Source organism: Oryzias latipes, chromosome 5 (assembly GCF_002234675.1).
Source record: "Oryzias latipes chromosome 5, ASM223467v1".
Taxonomy (NCBI): domain Eukaryota; kingdom Metazoa; phylum Chordata; class Actinopteri; order Beloniformes; family Adrianichthyidae; genus Oryzias; species Oryzias latipes.
In genome coordinates, this window is record NC_019863.2 from 8,178,033 (window position 1) to 8,197,672 (window position 19,640).

The 19,640-nt window shown below is 44.0% G+C and overlaps 1 protein-coding gene across 1 annotated transcript; it reads right to left on the minus strand.

The window, feature by feature from the left end:
- Nucleotides 1-501: 501 nt before the first annotated feature.
- LOC101156401 (bromodomain and PHD finger-containing protein 3) lies at nucleotides 502-19,171 on the minus strand. The gene is made up of 13 exons (XM_004068741.4): nucleotides 18,610-19,171; nucleotides 12,624-14,130; nucleotides 12,327-12,483; nucleotides 11,747-11,878; nucleotides 10,974-11,102; nucleotides 10,569-10,881; nucleotides 10,155-10,484; nucleotides 9,497-10,036; nucleotides 9,345-9,417; nucleotides 4,197-4,279; nucleotides 4,012-4,109; nucleotides 3,782-3,936; nucleotides 502-2,162 (listed from the first exon to the last, which is right to left on the minus strand). The coding sequence occupies exons 2-13, from the start codon at nucleotides 14,117-14,119 to the stop codon at nucleotides 1,979-1,981; spliced, it is 3,690 nt and encodes a 1,229-aa protein (XP_004068789.1). The 5' UTR covers nucleotides 14,120-14,130; nucleotides 18,610-19,171; the 3' UTR covers nucleotides 502-1,978.
- Nucleotides 19,172-19,640: the final 469 nt, after the last annotated feature.

A 19,640-nucleotide genomic window follows, 5' to 3' on the forward strand; every position in this document is an offset into this window, starting at 1 on the left:
AACAGCTGTTACTCAGTCATTGTATTGGTCAGAATCACCATTCTTACTCTGTTACCTTTTTTTTTTGTTCTTGCTAATCCTAATTTTTCATTTTATTTTTTCTTGGGTGCAAGTTATTCAAGTGATAAACTGACCAATCAGGTTCTTCAATAAAAGTTTGTGGTCTCACGTTTGACAGATTCTCTGAAGTGTTGGGGGCGTGGCCTTCCGACAAGCTCACTCCGGATTCACGAGAACGGTTTTCATAGAAATGGCGACTCAAAGCGACGCACGCCGGTGTCCGTATTGCGAAAAGAAGGCAACTGAATTGACGTGAATATGTTGGAAGTGGAAGTAAGCCATTTTCACACTCACTCAGTCCAGTTCTCATACAGTCCATGGTTGTGATGGAATTCGGACCGGACCTGAGGCTCGGTAAAGGCGGGAAGCGTCCCGCCTGTCATTTAAAGCCACAGATTTAACGGTGGCGTTTGTCAGAATGATGAAGACAGACTCCCGATGTATTTTGTTTGGAACCGCATTTATTCTTGTGTGAGAAAATATCGTCTCGGCCAGACTAAAGATCAACTGCAAACATCAAGATCTAAATTGTCCTGTGCCACCAAACAAAAACATAAATAAATAAAAATGCCCCCCTCCCCCCCTGTAAGTGCAAACTCCACTGCCTTCAGGGTTTAAGGTCGTGTGCCGTCTCACTTCTAAACAACGTTCCATCAACATGTTGGAAACCATGACACTTACAAAGACTTCAGATCTGACATAAATCATCTCAATATTTGACTTCTCCAGACTCTCCACTGCCACAAATAAAAATTAAAATCTATATTTGATTTTTGCATTCCTTAAATTACTTCATGTAAGCCAATATAAACACAAATGTACATATTTACAAAACTATACACATGCACTTTTACTACACTGAGGTTGTATACATGTATGTATCCGTTGTACACAAAGACACAGTTGTGTTGAGCCACATCAGCCTGTCAGGAGCCTCCAGTTCTGCTGCATTGTGTGTGTGTGTGTTTTTTTTTAATACAGACAAAAGATTTGTGCTTCTGCAGTCTGTCAGACAGACCTGCAAACTAGTGGAACATGTTTTTCCAGGAGCTCTTGTTAGGCTGCAGATGAACCGGCTCCACCTCTGCAGTGGCTTCACCTCCACCTCCACCTGGCTGTACCAGCTGCCTCAGCGTTCTGGTAACTTAATGCAGTTCCACAATGTGGGGGGGAAAAAATAATAAAATACACAAAGATCCCTGAAGTCTCACAGACAGTACATCACAGCTGGACTGAGTCGGACTGCATTGATGATCAATGTTTGACTTTTGTTTTTGGACTTTTAGTGGCCCAGAAATGATTAGGATTGTACTAAAAATCAGCCTAACATTTGAATTGAGAGCAGTTTAAAGGCAGGGTCAATGCAGCTAATAAAAATCTGAAATCTGGTTTAATAAAGACTCTGTTTAGCTAAGAATTCTTTCATGTGTCTAAAGCACACAGAGAGGTTTAAAGGATATTTTAAAATCTTTTTTTTTTGTGTCCACTTCCCTCACCTCTATGAAGTCCAGGTGTGACGTAACTATTCAAGCGGGACTTTCACACTTCTTAAACACAGTGACATTTCAACAGCAAACACTCTGAACATCCTCTGAATTCCAACAAGAATCCAACTCTCTTAAGTCTCAGCTGGCTTTGGCCTAAAAATAAAAACCTCATATGAACGCATAGCAACAGTGGTTGGGAAACATTTTAGAAGAAAAAAAAATACACAAATAAATAAACAATTTTTATCTATTACATTTCTTTCTAGCCCACCCCCCCTGCCATCTATAAATTCGGCACAATTATTTTATGCAAAAACACCTTCAAAAATCACCAAACAGATTCTTTTTTTTTTTTTAGCCGTCCTACATTTAATTAGGATGCTTTTATACATGAAACCAGGCAGCCCCTTTAAAACATTTCAAAATAAAGTTCATATAAAATTGGAGGGAGTGAAGTTAAGATTTCCTCTCACGTGGTTTAAATGCACTATGGCCCGATCGTATGCAGTGTGGACAGACTTGCGGACGCTGGGCTTCTTCCCTTCCATGAGGCGGAGCTTGTCGACGGTGTCGTCCATCCCCAGCGGCAGCAGCTTGCTGCGGGGAAGCCACTGCCTAGGAAGCAGGAAAGAAACGTATGAACGCCCCCCTTTTTTAATTCATCATGACTAGGGGTAGGGCTGCACGATATGAGGAGAACTCGCTATTTGGGATATTAGTGATCAATATTGCGATGAAGGTACAACTTGTGATACATGAAGAAATAGCAAAACAGCTGAATACATCATTTCCATTTCACCACAACAGTTTAGTTTAAATAAGAGTCAACATAACTTAAATTACACTCATAATGACCTACATAGGAGGTGAGCATCTAACATAAAAGGGTTCCATCCGATTGGTCAATGATGTAAAGGAGTTCCTCCGAATGCATGAAGAGGATTTATTTGTTAAATATTTGTTAAATTCATTAAATACTTCAAGCTGCCATACGATTGTTTTAGCACATGTAACCCTTGTGCTATCCTAGGCACTTTAACGTTGGGAGTTGGGTCATCTAGACCCACTAGACAGTGCTCTGAACCTTTTTTCTTCAATGATTTGTGATCTTCACTGGTGTCCATGGATTACATGAAATCTTTCCACCTTTATCCACCTTTGTCATGGTAGGAAGAACACGTCAATGTAAGGGTGGGGTCATCTAAGATAGCACAAGGGTTAAGGTTGCCATTTATCGCAATTTTTTCCGCCTTTTACAATATGCGTATTGCACAGCTTGATATCATGATAACGATAAATTCTTTCTTATAAAAGAATGGGACGGTGCAGGGCTGAACCCATCGGACGGTAAACTGTAGAACACGTGTCAAACTCAAGGCCCGGGGGCCAAATGTAGCCCGCCATGTCATTTTATGTGGCCCACGACAGCATAAAAGTTTTTCAATTTCTTAAAATAAAAATTGGTGAGTATTTATTCATATCTAGGGGGAATTGGACTTGAAATATGGGATTGGTTAACTATACGTTAGGACTTAAACACTGTCCATGTAACCTAACCTGACAGAATCATATTTAAAAGGATTTATGCTAAAGTAACAAGCAAACATATGTTTTCTATGCAACTGTAGTTGTCACTTTAAAAAGTTAGAATTAATAAATAAATGAGTTGTTTAACATTAAGGAGTAGTTACATTTATTTTTCATTACATTTAGTTACATGTATAAGTTATATCTGGTGCTTTGAGGACAGCCACTGTGCTGATGTGACCCTCAGTGAAAATGAGTTTGACATCCCTATTTTAGAATAAAGTTTGTCAACATATTATGGTCTCAATAAGGAGTTTGAGATCAATATTTTTGGGGATTGCTCAAACAAGTGTTCCTACTGTGTTTATGTGTTGAGTTTGAGCACTTTGGACCAGATGTTTTGTTCTTGTGTTTTGTTTTTTCTTAACTGTTCAAGATTGAAAAAAATACCTTTTGTTGGTTTAAAAGTAAAGGCTGCTGTTATAATAGGAAAACGTAATAAAGCTAGTTTTTTATGTTGCATTTTGATCTTTTCCTGCACCACAATGTCATGAATTTAAATGAAAATATCTCAAAATTAGGCTTTTTACAGCAATTATTAGGTTAAAGATAATTGTGATTACAAATAGATGAATTAATTACAGGTCATGATTAATTAATTGCACAAAAAAACATTGTGGCATTCAGCAGGTTTGCTGGAACTTTACCAGGTCCGTTTAGTGTCAAAGAAGAGCACCAGGAAGAGCTTCTGGTCTTCCTCTGTTTCCCTGCTTTCGCCCAGTTTGAGCACTTCCACAGGAGGCACTGGAATGGGGATGCCGTTGTGGAGGAGTCCTTCCTGAGGCATGTCTGGATCTACAATCTGCAGTGATGGATCATCTCAGCAACACAACATCATTCAAAAAAACACACAAACGGAGATTTGGTTCTTCCTCACCATCGCTGGGTATGAAGGATATCCTCTACATTTTGCCCAAACTAAGTCCAGCGGGGAAAGTTCAGTCTCACTATCTAAAGACAGGAGTGTAGACTTTCCTGTGAACGGGATAACCCAAAACACTTACAAGGTGGCTCGACTCCACAGAAACTAGTCCAGGATTTTGGCTGGGCAGTGATACACACCGGACTCGGCGACGTCTCCGTTCTCTTTGCTGGGAACTTTAGCCAACGCCGGTTTACCTCTGCTACGCTTTGGAGGGGAGACGCTGCAGAAGAAACAGGATTCTTTCAGATAAACTCTCTAATTAAACTTGATTCCTCTAAGAGAAATCTAAAAGGCACTTGGAAATTTTCTTAACATACCGTAATTTCCGGACTATAAGCCGCTACTTTTTTCCTGCGCTTACAGCCCTGTGGCTTATTCAGTGACGCGGCCAATTTATGGATTTAATTGGCGGCCGCCATGTACATAATTTCGGACTCAGTGAAAGGTTTGAATTCTCTATCTAACACCAAACACAAGTCATTTGATTTTCAACACACCTCTAAGCAGCCAAACAGCATGGACTTGACTTCAGGTCTTAGACACTTCAGTCATGGTTCAACAAAACGAAACACGCATGCCCGGCCGCATCCCAGAATCCTTTGGTGCCTATAGACCCAACGTGCACGTGATCGCCGCTACAATATGATGAAGCTTTCAAGTTAAAAGCAATCGTTAAAAGCAGCGTGAAAAAATCCACCATCACCAACGGGTTTGGAAAAGCCGGTCAGCTGCGTGACGGAGAGAACAGCGCATGCTCAGGAGTGAATTTACCTCTGAGTCATAGTGACTCGGCTGGCTGCACGTAAATATGTGGGAATAACATCAGCCTTTATTTTGCCGGGACACGACTGGAAACACAAATCCACGTGATCGTTTTTACGGTTTCTAAGGACTGAGCGGAATTTTGCATTGAAAAGCTCACACCGACCCACAGCCGCCGTGTGAGCTGGAGACATGTTCTGCTGCTCGTTCACATAGAGCTGCGGGGCCGATGGCAGTCTGATGGCTCCCACACGTAACAACGCATCCGCCCCTCATCCACAAAACGTTCAGTATTAAGTCCGACTGCTCTGCACAGACACGATTCGCTCCGTCCAGCGCAGAATGGGGACGAAGCGTTCTTCCCTGGGAGACAAGGAGCGCGCGGGGCGAACGCGGAGCGCAGAGGCGAACGCGGAGCAACAGTTTTTGTTGTGAAAGGAAACTTCTGACGCACGCGCCGCGCTGAGGAGCGCGCTTTTCAGTCGCCGCTGCTTTATTTCACTGGTGTTACTACTCCCATAACGCTGCCGCGACACAAGCGGAAGGAGAGCTGTTCTCGTTCACCCCTCCATGCACTGCTGATACTTGCTCATTCTTAAACACATACAACAGTGTGGCGAGGCCGGGCGTTGACCCGGCCTTTAGCCCCTAAGACTCATGGGAAATGGGGGATCGCGGATGTAAATTTCCTCATCATAACTGAGGGATGTAATGTTGATTATATGGTTACTGTTTGTAATTTTATGTATGATACCTAGATTGTCAATAAGTAAAAAATAAAAATAAAATAAATAAATAAGAAAAACCATAACTGAGGAACTTGTGAACAGAATAGAGTTCCATGCTGTTTGGCAGATGTAGTTGTATTCAAATACTTGATCTTGAGGCAAAGCTGACTCCACCCACAGTGTGCTAATGAAGTACACTTACTCTGGGAATCAGGATGTGAATTGTCAGGATGACAATGATGCCTAGTACATGCGGCTTGTACTCCGACGCGGTTTGTGTATGTATAAAAGTAGTTAAACACGTCAAAACGGGTGGGTGCGGCTAGTAATCGGGTGCGCTTTGTAGTCCGGAATTTACGGTACTACATAAGCAAATCATAGCTATTAGATTTGATTTACTGCATAATATGGCAAATCTATAACTCAGTGCTTCTCTGTCTGGGAGGCAGGTAACTGTTGGAAGCACGACTAAAGCAGAAAGTGGGATTTTCTGACTGTTTGTGTTGTGCAGAAGTGACAGTAGCTGCGGTTACATGTGCAAAATATCTTTGATCGGATCAAAGATCGGATTAGACTTGAACTGTGTATATGGGCCCAGAAAAACATCATCATATTATAACAAATGTTCACATACACCACACTTTAGGTCAGAATAAAACCTGTGGACAAGCACAGAACTATCTAAAATACCGCAAGAAGAAATAGTGAGTTCTGTTGTAAACAAATAGAGCAGCGGCATAGAGCGATTTGATCTTCTAAACATGCTTTTATTATCACTATGATTATTATTAAGGGCCTGTTTGCTCATAATTTTTGTAATCAGTGCAGTCAGTGCTTTATTCTTGGCCGAATGGACCTGGAAGAAGGTTGGGATTAGGCTAATACGTGCCAACAACAAACATTTAGCTTCAGATGTAGTTAAAATCCATGCAGGCAATGCCGCAATCTGCACCTTGGCTGCACGTAGATATGTTGCAATAACGTCAGCCTTTGTTACGTCTGGACACGATTAGAAACACAAATTTACACGATTGTTTACACGGTTTCTTAGGACTGCGCCTCCTTAAATTACACTCCAAATGACCTACATAGGAGGCGAGCATCTAACATCCACCAACTCGCACACCGTCCCAAAGCCGCCCCTCTGCTCGGAGGCAAAGTTCTCCCGGCAGTCTCAGTTCTCCTGAGTCCAGCAGCTCGCTGAGGTCCGAACAGAGGTCCCCTGAACCCTCCCCATCATTGCTCCCCTATCTTCTTTTTAACATGTTTTTGCTAATTCTAATTTTTTTCTAAATATTGTTTTCTGTAGTGCAAATTATTCAAGTTCTTAACCGATCAATCTGATGCTTCAATAATGGTTTGTGGTGTGACGTCGAACGTTTGCAAATTCTCCAGAGCCCGCTCTCAAATGGTAGGGGAGTGGACTTCCAACATGCTCACTCCTGATTGGTGGAAGTGGTTGTCATAGTAATGTTGACTCAGATCAACCCGGACTAATCACTGCTTGCTGACAATTTCTGGTTCCAACATGGCGACGTCCGTATCACGAAAAAATAACGACTGAATCCACTTGACTTGGTTGAAGCTGGAGGTACAGTAAACCCTTGTTTTTCGCGGGGGTTACGTTCCAGAAAGAACCCGTGATAGGCAAAATCCGTGAAGTAGAAACCTCTATTTTTTTTAACAATTATCATACAATTAAATACTCTCTTATACATAGAAAAGAAAGAACAAACCATTTTACAGGCTCAAGCATTTGTTTCACAAATCAAAGTACTTTAAAAAACGTTTTTTTTTTCCAAAAAATAACTTCTGTACTGTACTGTCAAATAATAATTTGAATCATCGATGTAAACAGAAGGCTTCAAATCGCGGAGATTAGCCCCGCCCACCGCGACCCGAGAGTAATTGAATTAAACGGGAGAAAATTTAAAATGATCATGAAAAAAATACAAAGTACAAACGGACAAATAGTGGCTCAGGTGTATTTCAGTGCTCTTCAGTCTGTTTTCTCCTTCTCAAGCCTGCGGTGCAGCTGTGTGTGTTTGTTCGGGAGAAGAACATAGTGATTGACAGTTGGTGTTGCTCTTTTTCTATGGGTTTTAGAGAAACTTGAAATTGCAAGATGATTTGCATGTACGTAATTTGGAAAGCATATTTACGTACGTGTGCATATTAAACTGCAACATTATTGACGCGCAGGTAGAGAAGAAGCGGAGTGACTTTTTTAGCCAATCAGAATGCAGAACACAATGCACGATGCAAATCCGTGAAGTAGCGAAACCGTGAAAAGTAAACCGCGTTATAGCAAGGGATCACTGTAAACCATTTTTGTGATGGTTCACTGGAGTGAGTGGTGTCCCAATCACTCACTCCAGTTCTCATATACAGTCAATGATCTATGCTCAGTAGATTAGCAAACGTGGACCACAATGCATTGTGTTTGAACAATTTTGTCATTTGAATTTTTGTTTATGTTTTTAATAAATCATTTAATGTGTTATTAGGGGCTGCACGGTGGCGCAGTGGTTAGCACTCTTGCCTCACAGCAAGAAGGCTCCCAGTTCAAGTCCTGGCTGGGGGATCTGAAACAAAACATCAATCAGGGACCTTTCTGTGTGGAGTTTGGATGTTCTTCCTGTGCATGCGTGGGTCTCCGGCTTCCTCCCACCATCCAAAAACATGCTCCATAGGTCAATTGGCAACTCTAAATTGTCCATAGGTGTGAATGTGAGAATGAATGGGTGTGCGATTGCGACCCTGTGACGGACTGGCGACCTGTTCAGGGAATCCCCTGCCTTCGCCCGTAAGTGGCCAGGATAGGCCCCAGCTTAGACCCCGTAAGGGACAAAACGGAAGAAGATGAATTTAATGTGTTATTATGAGAATGCAATCGATTCATAAATAGTCTTTGTAAAATGTTCACATCTTAAGTGATGTTGGTGCTGACTATAGACAAAAAAATCTGTTTTTGTTGTTTTTCACATGTTCTTGTGGCGTTTCTCTGATGACGGACGACATAACAAGAAAAGTTAGATATTGCATTTCTGAGTATTTCTTAATTCAAATTGTTGTGAATCAGAAGCAGACAAAAAAATAATTTTTGAAAAAGATCATATTTGTGACGTAGAAAATACACTAGGAGGGCCACAAGGTTCTGGCATGACCTCAGCAACAGGGAAGGGAAGAGGGGTGGGGTTGCTTTGTGCCAACTAAGGGTGTAAGAAAAAATCAATTCGGCAATATATCGCAAACTTTCCTTCGTTCTGTCATGCTGCCTCATCATCACACTTTGTTTCTGGAAAGAATCAGTGTGTCCTCCCCACACTATGAATTTGCTTTGGTAAACGCAACTTATATATGAGATACAATTGCACTGCTTAACATTGTAATCATTAAACCGAATTTGACCATTTTATTACAGTGGAAGACATTAAAATTCAGGTTGAGTTTTTTCAAAGTCATATTTAAAAAAATAGAAAGAAAACACGTTTCGGTAAAATATTGGTATACCTATCGTATCGCCAGACTCCTGCCAATACAAACCCCTAGTGCCAACAGTACCCATCCACAACTCAGAGGTGAATTTCTAATGAATAATGCTGATCTGCAGTTACTATGTCCTAGAAAATGACACAGGTTTTTGGATTTCTGCTCAAAACTGCATAATCATAATCAAAAGACCACTGTGGACGCTTCTAACAGACCAACAGACAGTTGGAGTGGGACTTTCAGGGATTAGGGAGTAGTGAGTAAATTTGGACACAGCCTTTGAGGGGCCGGCAATTTGCTTACGTGAGGTTTGAGTCATCATCCTCCTCCTCCTCTTCATCCTGGTCTGCAGAGCTGTGTTTTCCATTCGTCAGTCCTGAACCACAAAGTCACAACTTAAACACTAAAAAGCAAGAGAAACCTTTCCAACCTGTTCCTCTCATTTCCCACCTTACCTTGTCCTCTGGGGGGTGGAGGGGGTTTGTCAGGTTCACTCTCACTGCTGGGGCCTCTGGATCTCAGGTGGTGTGAGGAAGGGGGGGCATTCAGGGTAGGAGGTAAGGCGGTGATGCTGTTCACACGTGGTACATTTGGACTGGAGGAGGTGCTGTCCGTCCTATTGGGTTTTGCTTCCGAAGTCTTCCCATTCTGCAGTGGGAGGGGCTTATTTTTGACCATTCGTGCCCCGTTTTTAGCTTTCTTGAAGAGAACTGACGTGCGGCGCCCCACACCGACAGGAGGCCCGGTGGGGGGCTTGCCCAGCGGTGTGACTTCATGGACAGCCTCTGGTTGGGAAGAGGGCGTCTCCCCTATTTCCGCCTCGTCTTCGCCTTGACTTCTGCTGCCACTGCGGGATGACCTCTGACGTTTGTAGGAACGCCCAGGCGACCGCTGCCCTCCCGTTACTATTCCCAAGACGGGGGGCTCCAGAGGGGCATCCCCCGGCAGAGGCGACGACACCGGGCAGCTGAGCTCCAGCACCGGAGGACTGTCATCTGATTCAAAATAATTCACTCAATGATGCATGGTTTTATAAACAGAGCATCTGTGGAGATATTGATTGATGATTGCATTCAAAGAGGTTCAAAGATTGAAAATATTAAGGATATGTACCTGTCCCAAAGTTTGACGCTTTACTCAGAAGCCCTTCATTCGTGTTTGCTTTTCCTTTTTTCTTTCCCTTTGTCTTCACTTCCTTCTCGTCATGCTCTCCGTCTTTTCCTTCATTGTTGCCGTTGCTCCGGTTCCCAGACGGAGCGTTCTGCTGATGCTGGCTGATCTTCTGTCTCAGAGCGTTGATTTCTTTGCGCAGCAGCCTGATGCGCTTGGTGCGTCCCCCGCTAGTGCGCATGGAGGTCACCATGTCCAGTTTATCCAGTAAGGCCTTGAGCTGCTCATCTGTAGTCAAGTGGACTCTGTTGTCAGGATCCAAAAGAGTATCAACTGCAGACAGAGAGATGGAGGACGTGAGCAAACGCAGACTGTGGATTCAAATCAGGGAGGACACGACTTCCACTGCAGACTCACCGTCATCCCACGTGCACTGGTAGAAGCCGTGCTTGTTCGGGGCCTCTGGCAGGTGCATGCCAGTGCTGGGGTCCAGCCCAATGCTCTGGGACTGCCTGTGGGCGTGGCGCAGGATGGCCCCACCCACCTCCTGCAGCTGTAAAGCTGTTTTGTGGAACATGGTGTCCTTGGAGTTGTATTTGAGACAGTTAGAAATCATGAGGTTGAAGTCTTTCTCCAAGTCTGCAACGGAGCAATAGGCGTGTCCCTCCAGTTTGGTGCGCATGGTGGACAGGTCCATGGGCTGGGATATAAACTCCAGGTAATCTGGGACCTCAATTAAACACAAACACAAAAATGTCAGCGGATTGCTGGTTTAGTTGGGCTAGAAACGTACATATTAGAGTGCAGTGTAAAGACACCAACCTCTGATAGATTGACAGGCTGAGAGAAGATCTTGGCCGTGTCTTTTTCTTGTAGTTGGTCCAAAGTATATCGCAGAAGCGTCAGTGCAGGAGTCAACTTCAGCTCAAGGACAGCCTGCTGGATTTTCATCTGGGAACACACATTGACAGAGGAGACTCAGGGTCCGTCTACACCTTTTAAGACTATGATGAAAATGGTGTTTTTTGTGTTTATTAACATGTTCTAGTGGAATTTTTCTGATGATATATGATGAAAATTACATTTCTGAGTAATCACAGTGAATTAGTTTTAGACAAAAAAAGATCATATTTGTGACGCACAGTCACAGTGTCCAAAAGTTTGGACACACCTCCTCATTCATTTGAATGAGAAGGTGTGTCCAAACTTTTGGTCTGTACTGCAAAGCCCTTTCGGACTTCTAAGAAGGTCTTAAAGCGCTATATAAGCACTCCATTTAACTCTATGTTAAACCCTCAAACCCAGATATTTCCTCAGGTTTACATGTGAGGAGCTTCCATTTGTCACATGTAGCCCAAAGCACAACAATTAAAAAAAAGATCCTGAAGCAAAGCAAACAGAAACCCTCCTCTTGACCTCAGTGTGTTCGGAATAATCAGTGACTGAAAAAGGCATCGCACAACTTGCTGTTTCCAAACAATTGTCTTTCCAGACAGTAAAATGAGTAGAGTTTTGTTTGCATGATATGACATAATCCTCTGGTAGAACGAAATCTTTTTAGATCTGCAAGTGAAGCTCAGCAAGCTCTGACACACCTGCTCTCTCTTCAGCCTCTCCCTCTTGCGGATGAGTTCAACCAGAAGCCGGGCTCTTTCCAGGTCTTGCCTCAGCTTCTGCCAGTATCGCAGCTCCTCTCTAGCAGCACTTAGCTTCTCGTCAGGCTCCCTCTAGAAAACCAAGGGAAATCGGAATGAGTGGCAGGATCGGACTCAGCTCAGACATGTAAACACTGTTTTCCATGCAGCCTGATTCTATAACACAGTAGTTACATAATTATAGTACCCTTGTTTGTGTGTAGGGTTGAGCCAATAGGAAGGTTTGCTATTCAAGAGTGTGTTACAGGAAGTGCGCGCTTTCTAGGCTGTGAGGAATGTAAGACAATAAAAAGTTCTGCACCAATAGATCCAGTGTGCTGCTGCATCTTCCTCTTTCTGCTTAAGATCTACTGGATTGTGTGAAAATCTATAATCCATCTCAATAAGTGTGATGTTTTGATTTCTGCTTGAGAACTAAATACAAAAAAAAAGAGATGCAAAAAGGTTTGATTCCAGCAAAATGTAAACAAGTTTCACTTCTGCTGTGTGTGCGAGCGGTGAGGACGCTCTGTGTGTTTACCTGTTCGGCTGTCTTGTGCGCCTGCAGGTGAGAGTGAAGGCGGCGTATTAAAGGCATGCCGTTCCGAGACTGTCGTTTCAGTAACCAGTAGTTATGAAGCCTCTGCATGAACTGGTTTTTCCTTTGGACTTCAACTCCTGTGCAGATCTTATTTAACCTGCAACAAGCAACGTCGCAAACACAGATCCAAACTTTTCAAACTAAATTATTTTTAAAGCTGACTGAAAATAAATAAAAAAGAATGTTTATGGTACCCCACACATGCTAGAACGTATCAGGAATAAGAAGATGTCCCACCTGTGAGAAGGGATTTGTGGTACGAGCAGCACAGGGATGGATGAGCGACGTGTTGAGCCGCATCCTTTAGCGTTCTTCTTTTTCTGGCCCTTGACTGTCTTTTTGTTTGGTGGGGAGGGGGTACTTTGTGTGTACGACCTCTGACCTCGGTTGCCCCTCCCTCCCACCAGCCTCCCCTCCACGGACTCGTCTACCGACCCGTCTCTCCGGGACCCGACAGGCGAGTGGTGCTCACAGAAAGCAGTCTTCTTCACGGAGAAGGTGGTGCCGTTCACCCCCGTTTCTCGAACCGGATCGATCTTCATGAACAGCCCCGCCTTTTGAGCGCAGGTGACGTGGAAAGCCCTGTAACAGTTGGCTTTGTGGCACTGAATAGATGCCCCCCTGCCTTTCTGCTTACACAGGTAGCAGGTGAGCTTCCAGCGAGCAGGGGGGATGTTCTTCACCCCTTCAATGGGCTCCAAGAAAACCGTGTTAGCGAAGCACACCTCTGGGATCCATATGGCGCAGACGACATGGGCCCACCGTCCGTCACTAGTTTGTTTGAAGGCACCTCCTCGGTTGGGACAGAGTACACAGTCTACAGGGCGAGAGGGGGACTGCAGGCAGCAGCGGCAAAGCCACTGTCCTTCGGGTACGTAGGGGACGCCGTAGCACTCCTGGTGGACGGCCAAGTTGCAAATATCGCAGAACAGGATGACGTTACTGTTGAGACATTCGTCATCCAGGCAAACACAGCAGAAAGCATCTTCGTCAACCGAATTCTGGGACAAGGCCTGGCTGCGGGACTCCAAGATGGATTCCCTCTCCAGGCGGTCAATTAGAAGTTCAAAAGTGTTTGGTGATACAGACGCGTGACCATCAGACACTCGCTTCTGATTTACCATCTCCAGCCAGGCCAAGTCCTCCTCGTCCATGTCGTACTCTGCAACATTGTCCAGCTCCTCCCCAGACTTTTCTATGTAACGGTAGTAGGCTGCTGGGAGAGGAGGAGCCTCTGACAGTGAAACTGAAGTCAGAACTTGAAAGGTGGGCTCAGGCAAAGGGCTTTGGTGAGACGAGGAATAATTCGATCCAGTGTGCTGCTGTAACCCCGACCGCCGGTTCTGATCACATGTACTTTTAGCGCTCTTCCTGCTTTTACTGTTTGAAGGTTTCCGCCACGACCTGCTCTTACTCTGCGTCTGCTCGCTGTTCTCCTTGTTGCTGTTGCACTCAACAATATCCTGAGCCATCATCTCATCCTCTGTAATGACCGGCAGAGGGTCGGAAATGTTGATCCGGTGGAGCCTTCCATCCAAGTCCACTTCGACTATTTTCTGAGCCTGGGCATAAGTCAAGGTCTCCCTGGATGGAGAGAGTTGTAGTCTGTAGGGTGAGGGTGGCCTCAGATGACTGGACGATCCCCTGCCCCTTCCTCTTCCTCTGCCTCGACCCCTTCCCATGTTGACGTTAGTGAGGACTGTCTTGCATTCCCACGTCTTCACCTTCCGCATGGGACTTCACTCTAGCATTTGTAGGGACCAAACGAAAACGTTTAATCAGATTATTAAAAGCTGTTTGTGATCAAATCAATTAAACAAAATGTTTGTAGAATCACTATAATGTGTTACAGATTCCATGATTTTGTGTGTTTAACCCTTGTGCCATCTTAGATGACCCCACCCTTACATTGACGTGTTCTTCCTACCATGACAAAGGTGGATAAAGGTGGAAAGATTTCATGTAATCCATGGACACCAGTGAAGATCACAAATCATTGAAGAAAAAAGGTTCAGAGCACTGTCTAGTGGGTCTAGATGACCCAACTCCCAATGTTAAAGTGCCTAGGATAGCACAAGGGTTAAAAAACAGCCATAACCCAAGTGATGTGGTAACGCCAAGTCTGTTATTTCTCAGTCTAAAACTTTGGCTTAGTCTGCATTAAAAAAAAACCTGAGAATATGAATGCAGTGCTAAATGTTTATAAGCAAAAATAAATAAATAAATAACACTTTTAATTTCTGTTCTGGTAATCTTGAACTATACATATTAAAAAAGCTAAATCCTGTGTGTAACTAAGGCAGACTTTTGAACTAAATGTATTTTTTCATTTTGTTAAAAATGGCAGAAAGTAAGAAAACTTTTTTATCCCACGACAGAGAAAAATAGTGGAATGGTGAAATCCAGCAATGAGACAAACATCCAAATTTAACAAGGACTACAAAAGTAATAAATAATAAACTATAAAACTTGCAACTAAATGTTAACATTTTACATTGACAGTGGATAATAGCAATTATTAAACGAAGCTTCACGACATCCAAGTCTTGTGAAAGTTTAACTAAGATTTGACAAATGACTTTCTTTTCAAGTATTTATTTTAGGTAAAACTATTTAAACGCTTTTACAATACTCAGCTTAGAAACAATGTTAATTGAAAAAAAATAATAAAAAAAAATCACACAAGAAATACCCCTCCCCACCTTGGGCAGTCAGACCACCTTTCCCTCCTGTTACCCCCAGCCTACACCACCCTCAGGCGTAGTGGGAGGCCCACCACAAAAACTACAACGACCTGGCCTGATGATGCACTTAACAGACTACAAGACTGCTTTGAGCAGACGGACTGGAATATGTTTCAACACCAGGAGCTGGAAACACACACGAGGACGGTGCTGGACTACATCAAGTTCTGTGTTGGAAATGTGACTGTAGACAAAAGCATCCGGGTTTTCCCTAACCAGAAACCCTGGATGACCAACCAAGTCCGCAAACTCCTCAAAGCCAGCGACGCTGCCTTCCGGTCAGGCGACAGAGCTCTGTACAGCGCTGCCCGAGCTGACCTGTGAAAGGGGGTCAAAAAAGCTAAGATGGACCACAGGAGGACCATCGAGTCCCATCTGTCCAGCAACAACACGCGGGAGGTGTGGAAGGGCATACATGACATCACCAACTACAGGGGCTGTCAAGTAACTACAGACCATCTGAATGCAGCGCTAGCAAAGGAGCTGAACAACTTCTTCGCACGCTTTGAAGCTCCAAAACAACAGAACTCTGCCGCACCGGCCCCACCCCCAAACTCATCCAGCTCCTGTCACGAACTGGTGGTGGAGGACCCAAATGCAGGAGACCAAGCTTGATGACAGGAACTAAAACATTTAATTAGCAAATTGAAACATGACAAAACTATGAGGGGAAACAAAACTGTGACAAAACAGAGCAGTTGACCTGACAAGGATGAACAGAAACCAAGACACTTAAATAGGCTGAGGGTAATTAACTGAACTGAAGACAGCTGTGGATCATGAACCTGAACCTAGAGTGACTGACAAGGAAACCAAAAACATGACAAAGAAAACTAAACCACTGAATCCTTACAACTCCACCTCTCCAATCACGCCACTAACTCTGACTGAGGACGACGTCAGGAAGGCAGCTGGCCCAGATGGAGTTCCTGGCAAAGTGCTTAGAGCATGTGCTCCTCAGCTCGCACCCATCTTCAAAGAGATCTTCAACCCCCCCCCGGCCCAGGCAGTGATACCTTCCTGTCTGAAATCTGCCACTATCATCCCAGTGCCGAAGAAATCTCCCATCTCCAGCGCCAACGGTTACCGTCCGGTGGCGCTCACTCCAGTTGTCATGAAGTGCTTTGAGAGACTGGTCCTCCAGCACATCAATGATCACCTCCCCCCAGACCTCGACCCCCACCAGTTTGCATACCGCACAAACCGGTCTACAGAGGATGCCATCGCCTTAGCCCTGCATGCAGCACTGAGCCACCTGGAGGAGCAGCAGAGCTATGTCCGGATGCTCTTTGTGGACAATAGCTCTGCCTTCAATACAATCATCCCGGACATACTGATCAGAAAACTGGACACTATAGGCCTGCCCCCCCTCACATGTGCCTGGATATAGGACTTCCTCACTGACCGGCCCCAGGCTGTGAGGCTGGGCCCCCACCTCTCCCCCACACCCAAACGGGCTCCCCACAGGGCTGTGTGCTGAGCCCCCTCCTGTACTGCCTCTACACCCACGACTGCAGTCCGCAGCACGACAGCAACCTCATCGTAAAGTTTGCTGATGACACCACAGTCGTCGGACTCATCTCAAAGGGAGACGAGGCAGCCTGCAGGGAGGAGGTCCTGAAGCTGGTAACTTGGTGCTCTGACAACAACTTGGCTCTGAACACCAAGAAAACCAAGGAAATCATCGTGGACTTCAGGGGGCACAACACCGACCCAGCTCCCCTCTACATCAACGGAGAGCGTGTGGAAAGGGTCCACACCTTCCGGTTTCTGAGAGTTGTATTTTCCAACAACATCTCCTGGCCAGAAAACATCACAGAGGTCATCAAGAAGGCCCAGCAGAGACTCCACTTTCTGCAGGTCCTCAGAAAGCACAATCTGGACCCCAGCCTGCTGACAACCTTCTACCGTACGTCCATTGAAAGCCTTCTGATGTACTGCATTACAACGTGGTATGGCAGCTGTACTATGGCGGACAGGGAGAGACTGCAGAAGGTAGTCAAAGCGTCTCAGAGGATCATCGGCTCCCCCCTCCCCTCACTATCGCACATCTACTATTCCCGCTGTCTTAGCGGAGCTGGGAAGATCATAAAAGACAGTTCCCACCCTGGCTCTAGACTGTTTGACCTGTTGCCCTCGGGAAGGCGCTACAGGTGCATCAGATCAAGGACAAACCGCCTTAAGAACAGTTTTTCCCCTAAGCCATAGCCATCCTGAACTGACAATGACAGCTCCACACGCACCCACAAACCCATGTCTCTCTGTCTCTTTCTCCTCTCTCTTACTATGCGCATCTCATCATGTCAACCCCATCTCATTATGTGCAATATAATCTCATCATGTGCAATATATTAAGTGCAATATATGTCTGCTATCATGGGCATAGCAGTTTTTATTTTTACCTACCTCTCTGCGGAAAGTAAAACCTACTCAGCAAAAAAAATGTATTGTACATTTTTGTACTTTTGTAAATTGTACTTTTCTTTTTTGTGAAATTATTTTATTATTTTGTGAAATTCATTTTCTCATGCATGTTTGCACTGAACAGTGAGCAGCTCTCATTTCACTGTATGCGCGTGTGATGCGAATTGTACATGTGTAGTGACATTAAAGGCATTCTATTCTATTCTAAATAGATGTTTGTTGAAATACTAAAACACATTCTGATCATTCAAAATGGATTGTTTCAAGTAAATAAAAAAATAGAAAATACAATTACTAACAGTGTTATAATCCAGAAATTATACATTGTATTCCAAAAGATCCAACCCTTATAACTACCAAAAACTTTCAACCAAACACTTTTGATAATTTAAAATGTTATTTGTGGATACATAGCGTTAAAAATTGTGAGAAATGAATATATAAATGTCTACAATGTTAATGCAGAGGGCCAAATCAAGCTCCCTTGCTACATTTACAGCCTTGACTGTGTGTTGGAACGGCAACAGTAGCATGTGCTATTTGCATACGTGCCTGACAACCTTCTTTCTATTGGCTTAAAAAACGGTCCGTAATGCGGATGTACTGCGCTCTGACCAATGAGAGGCGAGCTCGCGCGGTTTTCTTTTCTTCCCTCTTCCCCCCGCCCTTGTTGCTGTGCATAGTTAGGTTGCAGTGCAGTAAATACCAGCCCGAATATCTAACATCTGTCAGCCATTTTAGGCGCACAACAGCAGAGACGGCGCTTGTATTGCAAGTTGATTAGCAGCCCAATTATATATGCAAACAGAGAAAAGTTACTATCTATGAAACCATGCCTCAATGCGTCAATTAACGGCATGTTAACATTAGGTCACGACACAGCAATGTGCAACGTATCAGGTATTTCTTTGTGCTCCAGACCCTTGCAAAAGGGCTGTCTTTGCTGATGTGATAACGTTAGACGGTCGGACAGGACACACGGATGTCGTGTGGCTAACAACTTGGAATTTAGGAATAGTTCCGACAATCGAGAGGGAAAAAAACAGGTGTTTTACCTCCAACCGCCGTCTCCTGCAGTGCCATGGCAACAAATAAAATTGCAACTGCCTAAATGTCAGCTAGTGACAGTCTCCAACCACCAAGGCGGACATGCTAGCCGTTAGCTTAGCTGGCCGGTAATTTCAGGAGCGACGGCGGCATTTTCAACGCCCCACTTCTCCACCGTTACGTCGGTTCAAGACACGCACTCGACCCAGTTTAATTGACTTTGGTTAAACCTTTGGAACGATTATAATTAAAAACTTGGGGACATAAAAATCTCGAAGAAATCAAATAAATGTCCCTTGGATGAGGCTAAATATTCAGTCAAGATGGCTTGAGAAATACGCCCCTTTAGAAAAAAACATTTCAGCCAATCGGAGCTCGTCGCTGTACCGCGCACGCAACGCGCACCGCTCTGTGATTGGTCAGGGAGACGAACCAAATCCACCGGACTCTTCGTGCACTTCACCACAGAACGATGCGGTGAGAAAGACAACGGGACCTTAACTGCGCGCCTTCCACGAGCAGCTCGCTTTCAACTGAATACGTCACTTGAAAAACAATCCCAAAGTCTGTAAAGTAGAAAGTAAGCTTAACAAAAAACTTTTTTTTTTCATTTACACCACAGTTTCAACCAAAACGTATCTCGTTCAAAGAAATTATAAGACCATTTTAGCATTCTAATTTACCTTTATTTATTAGTAACTAATTATATTAGTAATAACATCCATTCACCTTGAGTACACATGCAGTGTTTAGCCCAGGGGACTGCACCTTGAGGCTCCAAAACCAGATCTGGCTGTTTTATGCCTCTATAATGGGTTTGTAGTTTTATTTAAATTTGTTTCAGTTCGTTAAGGTTTGTGGTGGTTTAGAATACATTTAAAGGAAATACAATCGTGTGCTACACATAATCTTTTAATTGCTGTTCAGAGGCAAAGATCTTAAAGCATATAATTTGCATTTTCATGTGTATATTTTTGAAAATAAATTAAATTGGATTCTACACCAGTGCTGTCATTTTTATATTTGATGGTAAATTGAG

Excerpts from the sequence above, each read along its gene's own strand:
- LOC101156401 (XM_004068741.4), bottom strand. The coding sequence starts at position 14,119 with ATGCGGAAGGTGAAGACGTGGGAATGCAAGACAGTCCTCACTAACGTC. Across the intron at positions 10,485-10,568 it reads CCAGTGCACGTGGGATGACG|TTGATACTCTTTTGGATCCT; the intron begins GTGAGTCTGCAG and ends CTCTGTCTGCAG. Across the intron at positions 4,110-4,196 it reads CGGAGACGTCGCCGAGTCCG|GAAAGTCTACACTCCTGTCT; the intron begins GTGTGTATCACT and ends TCCCGTTCACAG.